Genomic DNA, 15,168 nt, shown 5'->3' on the forward strand with positions numbered 1-15,168 from the left:
GAACGGGGTTGCCGAGAGAAAGAATAGACACCTCCTAAAAGTAACCCGATCTCTCATACTAGCTACAAATGTACCTAATCAGTTTTTGGGAGAAGCTGTCTTCACCGCAACCTATCTTATAAACAGAATGTCTTCCCGGATCCTTAACTTTCATACGCCCTACTCCGCTCTCCAAACCTTATACCCAATCAATCGTATCCTTACATATATTCCTTTGAAAATATTTGGATGTCCGACCTTTGTCCATAATCTTGATCCCCAACGCAGTAAACTTGACCCAAAATCCATTAAATGCACATTCCTCGGCTACTGTCCTCACCAAAAGGGATAGAAATGTTATTCACCTCAAAACAAAAAATTCTTCCACACCATGGATGTAACCTTTTTTTAGAATCAACCATATTACCCCAAAGTTTGCATTTAGGGGGAGAATACATATCCAATTGAAGTGATAGAATCCTAACTTTTGGAACTTGAGCTAACTAAACCCAAACTCACTGTAGAGGCATCAGAACCTACACCTGAACCAACTGAAAATGCAACAGAAAATGCAGAACCTACTCGTGGACCAGAAGAGATTACGTCAGAAAATGCAGAAGATATTGCAGTAGAAAATACAGAGGATATTACACTAGAAACTACAACCCCTACAACAGAAATTGCACCAAGAAACAACGTGAAAGTGTACTCCAAGAAGAGCAAGAAGGGAATAGAGTCCTGCATAACTCCAAGGCAAAACCAAGAAACCTCCAAGACTCTAGGAAATGGTGTTCTCTCAAGTAATACTGCTCCAAACTCTGTGAATGTTGATGATATTGATATTCCTATTGCATTGAGAAAAAATGTAAGATCATGTATTAAACATCTCATTGAAAGATTTGTATCTTATGAAAAATTGTCCCAGAGTTACAAAACTTTTGTAACAACTCTTGACAATTCACACATTCCAAGCAACATCCATGAGGCATTACAAAATTATGAATGGGCAGCAGTCGTAACTGAAGAGGTTCAGGCCTTAATAAAGAATGGCACTTGGGAGATCACAAGCCTACCTGCAGGGAAGAAGCCGGTAGGATGCAAATGGATATTTTCCATGAAGTATAATGCATACGGGAGTATAAATCGATACAAAGCTCGACTTGTAGCAAAGGGATTCACTCAATCATATGGAGTAGACTATGAAGAGAATTTTGCATCGATGGACAAACTAAACTCAGTTAAAGTTATTCTCTCTTTGGCTACAAATTTAGATTGGCCACTTCATCATCTAGACATCAAGAATGCCTTCTTAAGTGGTGACCTAGAAGAGAAAGTTTATATGCAGATTCCTCCTGGACTTGAATCATCCAGCACCGCAAATATGGTGTGCAGGCTCCGAAAATCCCTTTATGGCCTCAAGCAGTCTCCAAGGGCGTGGTTTGATAGATTGACTCGAGTTGTCAAGAAAGACGGGTTCAACCAATGCCAATTAGATCACACTATGTTTGTTTAACATTCCATGGAAGGAAAGGTAGATTTGCTCATTGTTTATGTTGATGACATCGTTATTACATGAAATGATTATGATCAAATTGATCATTTAAAGGGACTCTTGACAAAGGAATTTGAAGTTAAGGACTTGGGATAACTTAAGTAGTTTTTAGGAATGGAAGTTGCACGAACAAAGAATGACATCTATGTATCACAAAGGAAATACATCCTTGACTTACTTCAAGAAACTGGAATGCTTGGGTGCAAGGCAGCTAATACACCAAGAGAACAAATAAAAGGAAGAGAAGATGAAAATCCACCACCTGACAAAGATAGATATCAAAGTCTAGTTGGGAAACTAATCTACCTATCTCACACTAGGCCCGACATTGGGTTTGTGGTAAGCTTGGCTAGTCGCTACATGTCAACCGTGGTAGTCAAAATCGCGATCCTACTCGTAGGATCGTACGATTTTGCGATCTTGTAACCCCTCACCGTGTCGGAGAATGACCAAAATCGCTTTTTGGTAGACACGGCCGGAATCGATGCTATAACACGTAATAACGGTGGAATCGTCGTTTTTGGGAAGAGGCGCCGTTTTTGTTCAAAGCCCCCAGGAATTCGAGTCCGCGGGTTGGGTTCGCGACCCGGTTTAGAAAAAACCTAAAAACATGTTTTTTTTCTGACTGAAATTTGAAAAGTTTCTTTTCTCTTTCTCATTTAAACCGTTTCTGCCTAATAAAAAGGAGTAATCAATACACACTCATCCAATAATCAATTATTTATACAAATTCCCAATATACATCCATACATCCATGATTAGTGTAATTTCCAAAAAAAAAATACAGTTATTTATTCCACTTTCTCAGGTTAAACATCTCTCTCATGTTAAATACAACATTTATCTCATATTCATTATTCACCTAAAAACAACATTTTTTTCTTTATTTTTTTCTCACATTAAAAACAATGAATATTATCACTCTTAAATTTCAGTTTTTAAAAGTAATTTTAGTGAAAGTTGAAGTTTTTTTCATACTAAATTATGTTGATTCATATGCATCCTATTAATATATACGCAATATATATGAATTTCTAAATTTGGTAGGATCTTACGATCCGTGTTACGATCCCCCGATTCACCATCTTATTACCCCTACCCGATTTTGCATAGGATCTCGAGTCTGACTACCTTGATGTCAACTCCAACTGAGTCTAACATGAAAATGGCGAATAGAATCCTCCAATACCTCAAAGGCACACCAGGCCGAGGTCTCCACTTCAAGAAGAATTCAAACAGGGACATTGAAGTTTATATAAACTCAGATTGGGCATGGTGCTCCACAGATAGAAAATCGACTATAGACTATCGTTCATTTGTGTGGGGGAACCTAGTAACTTGGAGAAGCAAGAAACAATCTGTAGTGACGAGGAGTAGTGCGGAAGCATAATTTAGAGCTATGGACCTAGGTATTTGTGAAGGAATGTGGCTTAAGAGCATGAAATTAAAATTCATGTGAACCCTACTCTGAAGTTACTATGTGATAACAAAGCTGCTATAAGTATTACAAAGAACTCAGTCCAACGTGATAGAACCAAACATGTGAAAATTGATCGACACTTCATTAAAGAAAAAATTGATCATAAGATTATTAGTATTGATCATGTCCCATCATGCAAGCAAATTGCAGATATCTTTACCAAGGCTCTTTCAAGGAATACTTATGAAAATATCAAATCCAATTTGGGTATGATAGACATCTACCACCCAGATTGAGGGGGAGTGTTGAAGATTATCACACATCAAATTATAATCAATTGATTCTGATTTGTCAAGCTGTTACAAAATAATGGTGTAAATAGAATTATTATATATTATTGTTATTTCTCTATTTAGATAATTAATATTTCCTTAATTAGATAGCAACAATTATAAAAAATTATTTCTCTGTTTATTAACAAATTAGGGTAAAGTTTGTATTCTATTTAATCGTCACATGTAAGAGTTCAAAATACAATGAAATATATAACATATTTCTACAGAACCCAACAATAAAAGATTTTGGTATGGCTATAGTGTATGGTGGAGATATGATCTCGAAACGTGTTTATAAGTGGAACTAGTCTTACTCAGATATTCATTTTACAATACCACAAAGGCACTAAACATACCTATTACTAAAGAACCTCTAGAAATGTCGGCAAACTCAATTCTGATGGAAAAGTATGAACAAAAATTACACATTTCATTAACGTAGCTTTTAACGAGCACTGATGGTAGTTTCTGTTAATTCATTTATTGAAGAACCTCCTCCTGATGTTGAAGACTCTTGCAAGACTTGGTTTCCAATTAATAAAAATGCAGGTTTTTGAGGTGGGGAGAGAGGTGTTTCATTGGCTAGCATCAAAACAACTTCTAGCATTGGTGGTCTATTCATGGCATTTTCTTGCACACACAAGAGTCCAATTTGAATGCATTTCAGAACTATATCAGGAGGATAAGACTGGTTTAGTGTTGGATCAACTATATCCAAGGCTTTTCCTTCCGTCCATAGTGTCCACACCTACAAATGCATAATACAGTCTTTAAATAAATACATCATATATCATTAAATTGTTTGTTAATTTTAAGGTTAGTAATTTTATTTATATAACTTACATGTCCAATTAAATTTGGGGAGGTTCTTCCTATTTCACAATGAGTGTTTCTTTGGCCAGCAATGATTTCTAGTAGCAAGACCCCGTAACTGAAGACATCAGATTTTGTTGAATATCGTCCTTCCATTGCATATTCTGGTGCCATATATCCACTATAGTTATACAAAATAGTTAGAGCATCATGTAAATTACAAATCCATCTCTATGATACTAATGATTATAAGGGTACGACACATACTATGTTCCGACCACTCTTTTTGTTCTTGCTTGGATTTCATCTTCTCCAAATATTCTAGCCATACCAAAATCTGAGATTTTGGGATTCATTGCAGCATCAAGGAGAACATTGCCGGCTTTTAGATCTCTATGAATTATTTTCAGCCTTGAATCTTGATGAAGATATAAAACACCTCGAGCAATCCCACAAATAAGTTCAAAACGCTTACCCCAACCCAATGATGACCTTTGGTTTTGATCTGTGTTGAACAAATGAAATTTCCATAAGTTGAACATATTGAGAAATGTTAATTGCATATTGAGCTTAAATTCATAGGAGTTTGTCAAAGTATGCAATGGAAAAGGAAGATAATTTTTTATTATTTGCATTTTGTATGCACTATTTCCAAGTAACTAAGAAAATATAGAATATTGGAAACTAACTGGGAGTTAGCTAGATCTATTGAACGGTCATCTTGTACCTGACAAGGATTATAGGAGCATATGTAAACTTCTTATCTTTATTTTAGAACATGCATACAAGGTTATAAAATGTTCAAAGGCCAATGGCCGTTAGTGTTAGTAAAAGGCTTCGACTTTGATGATATATCCAGCTAATTGTTGTAGGCCTCTATTCTTGGTAGATGTTTTTAAAGAGAATAGGAATAGGTTTAACTTGTAACATGCCTCATAAACTGCATTCTTACTTTAAAAAATTGATCTGATGTTTCCTGTTTACAATCATGCAAAGTTTCAGTTTGTTACACTGAGTATCTATAGGCTAGATATAAACAATTTATCAGAGTATTGGAGAGAGCTTCGGGAAACAATTTATAATATGTTGGAGAGACAATGAGACTATGCTTGGGGAAAATAGCCCATTACCTCATTTATATTAGCAGCAGTCTTGCACATAATGGACTATTTTCCTCCAATTCAGTCACTATGCTTTATGACACAATGAGTGAGTTAGAGAAAGGCATACCAAATATAAAGAAATCTAGACTTTTGTTCGGTAGGTATTCGTAAACTAGCATTCTTTCTTTTTTCTCAAAGCAACAACCAAGCAACTTCACTAAATTCCTGTGTTGAAGTTTTACTAGAAGTGTCACTTCATTTTTAAACTCTCTTTTGCCTTGACCTGAATCTTTTGACAATCTTTTTACTGCTATCTCTTGTCCATTGACTAAGCAACCCTGAAATGAATGTAAAGAGGTGAAGGATGTTGTCACTTATTGCATGATTAGCTCAGTGTTGAGTTTCAGTTACCTTGTAGACAGAACCAAATCCACCTTGCCCTAGCTTATTCTCATTACTAAAATTTCTTGTAGCCGCTGTTATCGTTCTAAAGCTGAAAAAGGGTAGATTTGGATGTGTGTTGCTTTGAGCACCGTTCTCTTCTCCGGAGGAATCTTGGTTTAATTGTTGCATCATTTTATCTGCAAGTTACAAATAGCATGAGGTAAGATTTCAACCAACTTACAAACTTTGAAGTGTATATTTATTCTTGGCTCTCAAAACAATCTTACATTATACATCTATCTAGTTGAAACCTAAGAAACTAGTAGGACACTGTCTGTAAGTCTCAGTTTGCAAACTTCAATGAAATAGAAAGACCAAATATACCATCCTTAAAAATAGATTACATACCTTTTCTTCTTTTATTCCACATGCAATACATATAGGAAAAGAGGAGGACAATGGCAACTGTAGAAGCTACCAGAATTGCAGCCATCCTCTTTTTATCAAAGACTCCTTTGCTTTTTTTGTAGTAATTAGCTGATAAGAAAGAAATAAGTCCAAAAAAGTTCAAACTGCAGCTAAGGGGTGTCAAGTTTAGAAAGAAAACCACAGTAGGAGGGAATATCTTACCTAGTTCAACTTTATCGACGCGTAAAAACAAATCTTGGCCTTGATCACTAAGTTTTTGAATGTCCATTAAATCCCCATACCATGCCAAACAACCACTTCCACCATTCCTCACATCAGCAGGTGCATAGGCAGCACAAGAGCAGTTTCTCAAGCATTCTTTCTCACATTCTTCCAAACTTAAACCACCTTTAACAACTGCCACAGATGTATCGGGAACTTTTAAGCTTACAACTTTCACAAACCCTTCTCCATTCCTACAAACAGATGCATTTTTATTCCTAACACACCCTCCTGACCCATCTCTACTCTCATACCAATCACGTGGAAATTTTGGTTCAAAACCAAGTAAACAAGTACACTTAAAGTCGTCAAAGTTCAAAGGGTCACAATTACTGTTTGATCCACATGTTCCATAGTTATCACATTGGTCTGTTGGTACAGACCAGTACCGGCTCCATTGACTCTTTTGACTGTCCCACGTGAATGCTTGAAAGAAACCAGATTGCTGAATCACTATCCTAGTAATGACAGACTTATCAAACATGTTAAATGAGAGTGCTGAATAGTTGTCATCTTCAACATAAGAAACGTTAAAAGTCACCATATCTCGTTTCATATTAGGTACACCTGCAAATAGTTCTCCATTCCATGGTCCACCACGCCACCAAGGAAGGTTCCGGTTGTACATAAACACCTGAGGTTTGCCAATGGTGCTGAATTGAAAAGTAAACGCACCTTTTCCAGGGTCCTCATCTGTCTTCCATGATTGAAGGAACCAGCTTTGATTAGTTTTTCTATCAAAACCAACCTTTAGATATGGAAGCATGGTGTCTGTTGGATGATCAAAGCTTTCCCAGATGACAGTTTTGGTGTTGTTTAACATCAGAACAAAGTTTGCTATATCCGATAGTTGAGCTACAACGTTGGTGCTATTTCTCTGTGAATGTGGTAATGAAACATCGGTAGCCCAAATGGGAATGGTGCTGAGGTTGTGGTGGAGTACTAGATTTCCAGTCGGGTCGATTGATAGAATTCCAGAAGTGTCATTGATTGGAGTATCTCTATTTGCAACCCAAACAACAGTTTGGATTGGCAAATTGTAGTACCAAATTCCAACATAGCGAGAGGTGGACTTTCCGGGAGTGAAGAATCCAAGAGCAAAGGTTTTAGATTCAGAAACAAGAAGCTCACCATCTCTTATAGGTTTGTCAGTAGATATGGTATCAGAAGAACAAGAGGAAAAAGAGAAGTTAAGAAGGAGAAGAATCAAAGAGTTTATAAGCAACCAAAACTTGTGTTTATGATTTTGGGCTGTAACAAGATAGAGAAGAATTTTGGCAGAGTCCATTGAGTTCCTCTTTCATACACACCTTGCATTTTATCAGATGAAAATATAAATACTCAAACTGACCCAAAGTTTACTCTTCAACAAATCATAGTCACTTCAACACTTGATTTTGGAGTCATCAACTCTTTACTGTGTCACTATTATGTATTGTCTTTGGATGGCTGCTTCTTATATTTCAACACCATGGAACAATGAAACACTGACACCTAATGAAAGTGCCAAAATAAAATCAATAAACATATGATACTCCTAGCTATGAAGTATAGTATATTCAAATGAATACAGAATAAATTATTTTCATACATGCACCTTGTTAGGAATAAATGTAAAAGAATTTGACTTTAGAGACACAAGAGAGACCCACACGTAATTAGGCTTAGACGGTTAAACTTTCTTGGTTATAAACAATACAAGGTGTTTAAAAATAATAATCAAATAGTCATTCATATGTTTGATACAAATATAAAGATAAAATTGACAATTTGATACATACAAAAATTTCATATTAATCAACCTTATAGACTTGTAATGAAACATAAACTTTTTCATTTCAATCTTACCTTAAAAAATTGAAAACCAAGTAAATTTCTTTTCTATGTAAGCTAATATGATGGCCAATCCTATGAACTAAAAAACAAATCACAAGTATATATAATCACAATTTCATTGATCCTGCCTTCCACTATCTGCCATCTACCATTGTGACAGTAACATGGTTCACAGAGCAAGATTCATCTTGTTTACTTGATGAAGAATCAGTTTCAATAGGATTGCTTCCTAGGCAAAATCCAGGGTTCTTGGGTTGTGCTATTGTTGCTGTTTCACTACTCAACATCAAAACCACTGAAGACATTGTTGGTCTATCTTCTGCTCTCTCTTGTACGCATAATAATCCAACTTGTATGCATCTAAGAACCTCAGATGATAAATATGAATTATCAATAATGGACGAATCAATTAGTTCCAAAGCATTTCCTTCTTTCCACAGCTTCCAACTCTACAAAAAACAAATCAATTTATCATTAGCAACAAGAGATGATACTATTAAGTTAGTAAAATAGTGAATAACAGGTAAGAAAGTAGCTTTTCTGCGTACATGACCAAGAAGATTCAATTCTTTGCTTGCAGAATAGAAACCTCGGTTCTTTTTTCCACTTATGATCTCCATCACAAGTACGCCAAAACTGAAAACATCTGATTTCACTGAGAAGATTCCGTCCATAGCATATTCAGGAGACATATAACCACTGCACATAACAAAATTGTTTATAAATAGTAAGATAATTAGATCATTATTAAGTTAGGTTCTTTTAGAGTGGTAGTGGATTACTTAGGTACTCACTATGTTCCAACGACTCTAACTGTATTTGCCTCTGTCTGATTCGTGCCAAAAATTCTAGCCATCCCGAAGTCTGATATTTTTGGGTTCATCTCTCGATCAAGTAGAATGTTGCTTGCCTTAAGATCTCTATGGATAATTCTAAATCTCGAATCTTGGTGAAGATAAAGAAGTCCTCTAGCTATTCCGCATATAATGTTGAAGCGCGTTTGCCAGTCTAGTGTGGATCTTTTAGCTTTGTCTGGATATCAAACATTTGTATACACATCAAAAAGTCAAGCATATGAAAACAAACATGAATATATAAATGCTTAAATTAAATAAAATAAACTCACCAAATAAAATGGCATCAAGGCTTCTATTTTCCATGTACTCATACACTAACATCTTCTCATCCATCTGAAAGCTGCAACCTAGTAGCCGAACAAGATTTCGATGTTGAAGCTTGACAATCAACTTGACCTCATTCTTAAACTCTTCAACTCCTTGGCCCGAGTTTTTCGATAATCTCTTCACAGCAATTTCCTGACCTTCCATCAACCTACCCTGATGTAACCATAGTTATTCATGTTATATTCAATGGACGATATGCGAATATTAATTGTTATCGTTTCATGGCGACAGTTGCAAAAGAAAACTTACTTTGTAAACAATACCAAAGCCTCCTTGACCGAGTTTATTCTCTTGAGAGAAATTATTTGTAGCCATTGTTATGGTATTAAAATCAAAAAATGGCAATTCTAGTTCATCCATGTTAGTTTCATTTGATTGTTCTCGATTACTTGTAAACACTCCATCAGTCATAAGCAAATCTTGACTTCTTTCCAATGGACCTGCATTTCAGAAAAATAAGCAAAACATTTCATCATTTACATGCAGTCCATGCATGTACAATTCTACATTCATATATGTGATAGATTACTTTACCTCTTTTTTCTCTCATCTCTTTCAAATTCAATAGACACTTTAATTTTTTCTTCCTCCACAAGAAACATATTCCTAACACCAGAAATATAATCGCTGCACCTCCAACCATAATGCCTATAGCTTTAGCTCTCTTGTGATCAGAACTTTCTCTTAGCACATCATCATCTGAGAGAAATAATTTGTGTAGTTGAGAATAATATCCACTTTCCATTTTATTTAGTTTTTTTTTATAGAAAGAAACAATGATTCTAGCATTAAGATATCTAAGTACAAATTAATTGATGTTAAACATATACATGTGAATCTTGCAATGAAAAAGTGTTATTGTCATTTTGATCAAATACAACGCAACAAAGGGTATCACTATCATGCACCAAAGTAGCAATATGATTTTGCACAATAATTTCGAGGAGGCAACACTCACTTTTCCTTTTATGTACTTGTAAAACCAGACCAACTTTTATATTTTAATGATGTTTTTTCTTATTAGAAATAAATAATCTGTCACAAAAAGGCTAAGTAGAAAAAGAGGAGAAACATTTTGTTTGTTTATGCAATTTAATGGCTTCTTTACCGTTGAAGAAGACATATAACTTTAACAAAGTAGATAAAAAATCCCCCTTTGTGTCCCCCACCATAGAAGGTGGAGGGCTCCATTTTTATTACTAGATCCCTCTCCTTAGATATTTTGTCAAATATTGGATCATACTTGTTTACGATGTGTGACTTGAACAAAATTGTGATCATGCATTTACTCGTTAGTTCGGCTCAGTTGATAGTTGCAGAGACATCTAATTGTACAGGTGAGGTCCGAATCAGCGACATACTTAGTTTAGATAACTATAAATGGGAAGTGATTGTGTACAAAAGAAATACAAAATCTTTCTTCATAGAAACATGAAACACAGAGAAGATAAACATGAAAAACATCACTATATTCTGCATTGATTGCGCGGTGGCACTGTGGGGTGTAAAAAGTAAATGTAGAGTCTCATAAGTCAAAATTGTTGGCCCACACCCCACCAATTCGTGAGAAGACAATTTAAAATTTGAAGGCTGATAACACCGTCCTTATGACAGCTAGAGTCTTATAATGGACCCACAAAACATTATTAAAAGTCCTTTAAATCTTGTATTTATTTGATTCTGTTAACTGACCTAACTAATCAAGACAAGCAGTTTGCACACATGTTTTTTTTTCCGACAACAACAGCTAGATATAGTATGTCTTAGTTTTAATCCTTTGATTTTTATGAAACATAACTTTTCGGAATTTGGTTTTTTCTTTTTTAAATTCATTATTAAAAAATTCCTCAGTGTCACATAAGAGTCAAAGCGGTCAATAATAATTCAACATAAATTTGGCAGTTTAATGTGATATATTTGTTGTACAAATAAAAGTCTGATAAATTTGGAGAGAAAAAAATGTAGAAAAATGAAAGAGTTTGGAAGTGAAAAGATTAGGAACTAGGAAGCAATGGGACCCAAAAGTATTGAAGAGCATGTGGATCATTCAATTCCCATTAAGATAGTTTGCTACATAGGATTACATTAGCACCCAAAATTATAGATTCTAAAGAGAAGAAATCACATAATCAAGCACATATTTTTCCTATTAAAATAGCTAGTTAGTTTTGCTACATGACAAACGAGTAATGCCTATTCCAAGTAACAGCACTTTGGCATCTTAAACGACCTGGAATATTCTTTCTACACTCTAAAGTTCCAAAAAAAAATTAGTGAACTGAAGTTCTTAAGATTCCACACTCAAATGACATTTCTTCAAGGGTCATGTTAAAATTTTCCAATCATTTATATAAAACAAAAAACACTGTTTTTTATCAAATTCAATCATCCAAATGCATATATATCCTATTATGAACCAGAAAATCAAACAAAAATAACAATTGATCTATAAACAAATTGGAGAAGAAACAAACATACCTACATCAGAAGCTGCTAATCTGACATACAGATCTTGTCCACCAGCAGGATAAACTCTAATATCAACCAATTCATCAAACCACATAACACAACCACTTCCACCATTCACAACCTCAACATTCCCGTAACCAATACAAGAACAATTCCTCTTACACAATTCACCACACTCCAAAATCCCCATACTCCTATTCACAAAAACTCTACTCGTCTCAGGTAACTTCACATTCACCATATGCAAAAACCTATCACTCTCACAATCCAGTTCATTGTTCCTCAAACACCCATCAGATCCATCTCTCAAATTCCACGCTGGACGATTCTTTGGTCTAAACCCTTTTATACAACTGCAAACAGGTGAACCGTTTGTGTCACATACACCAAATGGACCACACTCTTTGTAATTATCACATTGGTCTTTTGGTGCATACCAGAATTTACTCCAAATGTTTCTGCTATTTATGAATGTCAGTCTTTGAAGTTCACCCGATGGAGTCACGCCGAGTCTTGAAAATAAAGATTGTTTCCCGATTGTGAATGTGTAGTAAACTTCGTGTTCGTTCTCGACGAAACTGAACTGAATCGAATCGGTAACCGGTTGCATCTCTGGTACACCAGAGAATCGTTTACCATTCCATGGTCCACTTCTATAGATTCTTCTGTTTCTGTTCCAGAGAAAAATCTCTGGGATACCTTGATAATCCATCTTGAAAGATATGTCTCCATTGGAAGGGTCTTGTTCTGCTACCTTCCATGAATTTATGTATGTCTCCATGTTTGTGTCGAAATTCCAACCGAGTTTCATGCCAGGTAACAAAGTGTCGGTTGGAAAATCGAAACTTTGCCATAGAATTTTTGTTGGGTCGTTTTCATTTATTGATTCTGTTACAGTTACAACCAAATTCCCAGAATCCAAAAGCTGGAGAATTGGGTTTTTGCTATTAAAGGTGGAATTTTTATTGATTTGAATACTGGCCCAAATGGTTTTATTGGATTGATCTATGATAACGAGGCTTCCTGTGTCGGTTAATTGGAGAAAAGAATCGGGATTCTGAATTGGGGTGTTTCTGTTTGCCACCCAAATCACAGTTCTGTCATTATCTATGGTGTAACGTATTCCCAAGTACCAAGAAAAATTAGTGTATGAAAAGAAACTGAGTTGGAAAATTCCGTTTGGGGACAAGAGGGTTTGGTTGGTTCTGAGGATTTGGGTTGTTGTTAAGGTATCGGAAGAAACAGAGATTGAAGGTGTGGGGAAGAAAATGATTAAAGTGAAGAAAGAAAAAAGAAAGAGTTTGCGGAGGGTGGTGAGAGTGAACATGTTTGGTTTTTTTGAAAAAGGGAAAATAATAGAAAGAAGGTTTGTTAGTGGGAAGTACTAGTTATATGGACTAGAAAATTTGGTCACTTTGTTTTTGATGACTATTGATGTTTGGTCATGATCATTTTTTTTACCATTTTGAATAAGGGTTTACTATTTTTGACTAATTTCTTTAAAGTACTAAGGAAAAGGAAAAGGAAAAGGAAAAGGAAAAAATTATTATTACTAATGGCCTTTTTATTAACTTGGGATTTGAATGACATGAATGGAATTAAACACATATAGTCATAATTATGATAATGGTATTTTTTTAGGAAAGTAATGCTATTTAAGTTTTACTAAAAAGAAGATAAATATTCTTGGAAGACAAATGGTAAGAGTTAGATATATAAATTTTTTGTGTAATGTTTTAATTAAAAGTCGATAAATACTATCTCCATTTTTAATTATAGGTCATTTTATAATATTTTGTAATACCAATATTAAATGTAATACCAATATTATAGGTCATTTTTTATTAAATGTTTTATGATAAGAAAAATATTTTGTAACATAATATAAATTGTTTTATAATACCAATGAATCATTAATGTTATTTTTCTTATTATACTTTTAAATATTTATTATTCTCTCTCCTTTCAATTATGCCCATTTGTCTTTCCAATACCATTAATAAAAAATAATTTTGTAAAATCCTTCATAATTTATCTTTTCTATACCATAAATATTACATTTTTTAACACGTCTGAAAAGTCAAAAACTTATAATAAAAAATGGAAATGGAGGGAGTAATTTTTTTTCAGCATAAACTTTTAGATTTTTCAATATTTGTCATTACCCTAATACTGATGAGCACTTTAGAATAAATTCATTTTAATATTTGTAAATATTTAGGAGGAAGTTGTTTTGATTTTTCAAATATATTAATATCATGTTTGGTTGTGGATTTTTTTTAAAATAACCATATTTTTTAAATTAATTTCTTAAATAATCTTTTTTTAAGATTATTGGAATAACCATCATTTCAAATAGATGCATCAGATCAATTGGCGTATCCATTTAACATGAAGAGGAGACATCAACACCATTGGCACATGTTTTCAAAGTATTGCATGGACGCGCCAAAGTTGTTGGCGCATGCATGTGTCATGCGCCCATGCTCCTGGCGCATGCATGTGCTTCTAATTTTTGCTTGTGGCGCCTAGTCCTTTGGCGCATGCATTTGACAACTTCATCTATAAATACATCGTCCATCTCCCATATTTTTACACACAACGTTTACCCTCCAACCACATTTTCTTTCATTCTACTTCAATCTCCTTCCTTTTTTTTAACCATGTCTTTTCACATTCACAAGAGAAAATGTTGATTTAATCTTCCGTTGTCGCATCTCCGATAAAGATTCGACTTTGGAATATAGAGTCGTTAGAAAGTCTTAACCGGACGTTGGATCGTTGGTTATAAGGGGAAATTGCAGATGGTGAAAGGATTAGAAGAATCCAATGGCTTGAGTCCACGTTCAACCAAAATGGAGAAGTGCGTGAATGGGGGTGGATATTAAGACGGACAGAGACGTTTGCAGGATGGTGCATAATATGTTCAAAATTATTTTGATGATTGTAATCGCTTAGTTATAGTAATTGTATTTTAATTATTGTAGTTGTTTGCGTTGTTGTTTATGTGTTACTTATGTGTTGAATGTGTTGTATTTATTTGTGATGGTATTTCTCACACAGTTATCATATGTAAACAATTATTTTATATATATATATATATATATATATATATATATATATATATATATATATATATATATATATATATATATATATATATATATATGTAAAAGTGGTACATGTAAAATTATCTTGTTGAGCTCGTTCCAACACTAGGACAGTTAGTACGATTCTGACCTGGCTGACGGCATAAACTACATAATCGAATCATTTTGTTCACCGTATCCATTTCGGTTCGAATACGGGTGCTGTTTGGGCGACCCTTTTTCTTTCTTCGCATAACTTCATTATGCTAGACAATGTCCTCTTGATATTCTGGCCAGTAATCCTCTTTTGCAAC

General features: G+C 34.5%; 2 protein-coding genes across 4 annotated transcripts; both read right to left on the minus strand.

Annotated features, from left to right (window-relative positions):
• Positions 1–3,562: 3,562 nt before the first annotated feature.
• LOC127105191 (G-type lectin S-receptor-like serine/threonine-protein kinase RKS1) lies at positions 3,563–7,856 on the minus strand. Its single transcript, XM_051042356.1, has 7 exons — positions 6,217–7,856; positions 5,995–6,123; positions 5,614–5,783; positions 5,330–5,540; positions 4,367–4,604; positions 4,130–4,280; positions 3,563–4,034 (listed from the first exon to the last, which is right to left on the minus strand). The coding sequence occupies exons 1-7, from the start codon at positions 7,562–7,564 to the stop codon at positions 3,732–3,734; spliced, it is 2,550 nt and encodes an 849-aa protein (XP_050898313.1). The 5' UTR covers positions 7,565–7,856; the 3' UTR covers positions 3,563–3,731.
• A 125-nt stretch (positions 7,857–7,981) lies between these two features.
• On the minus strand, positions 7,982–13,148 carry LOC127105189 (receptor-like serine/threonine-protein kinase SD1-7). Of its 3 annotated transcripts, none has more exons than XM_051042353.1 (7): positions 11,775–13,148; positions 9,831–9,995; positions 9,546–9,736; positions 9,239–9,449; positions 8,907–9,144; positions 8,661–8,811; positions 7,982–8,561 (listed from the first exon to the last, which is right to left on the minus strand). In XM_051042353.1, exons 1-7 carry the CDS (start codon positions 13,090–13,092, stop codon positions 8,247–8,249), a joined length of 2,589 nt encoding a protein of 862 aa, XP_050898310.1. In that variant the 5' UTR covers positions 13,093–13,148; the 3' UTR covers positions 7,982–8,246. The 3 variants fall into 3 exon arrangements, with proteins under 3 accessions (XP_050898310.1, XP_050898311.1, XP_050898312.1); XM_051042354.1 differs by having other exon boundaries at positions 11,779–11,923; XM_051042355.1 differs by lacking the exons at positions 9,831–9,995; positions 11,775–13,148 and having other exon boundaries at positions 9,239–9,444; positions 9,546–9,679.
• Between the last annotated feature and the right edge of the window lie 2,020 nt (positions 13,149–15,168).

This window comes from Lathyrus oleraceus, chromosome 7 (assembly GCF_024323335.1).
Source record: "Lathyrus oleraceus cultivar Zhongwan6 chromosome 7, CAAS_Psat_ZW6_1.0, whole genome shotgun sequence".
NCBI classification, from domain to species: domain Eukaryota; kingdom Viridiplantae; phylum Streptophyta; class Magnoliopsida; order Fabales; family Fabaceae; genus Lathyrus; species Lathyrus oleraceus.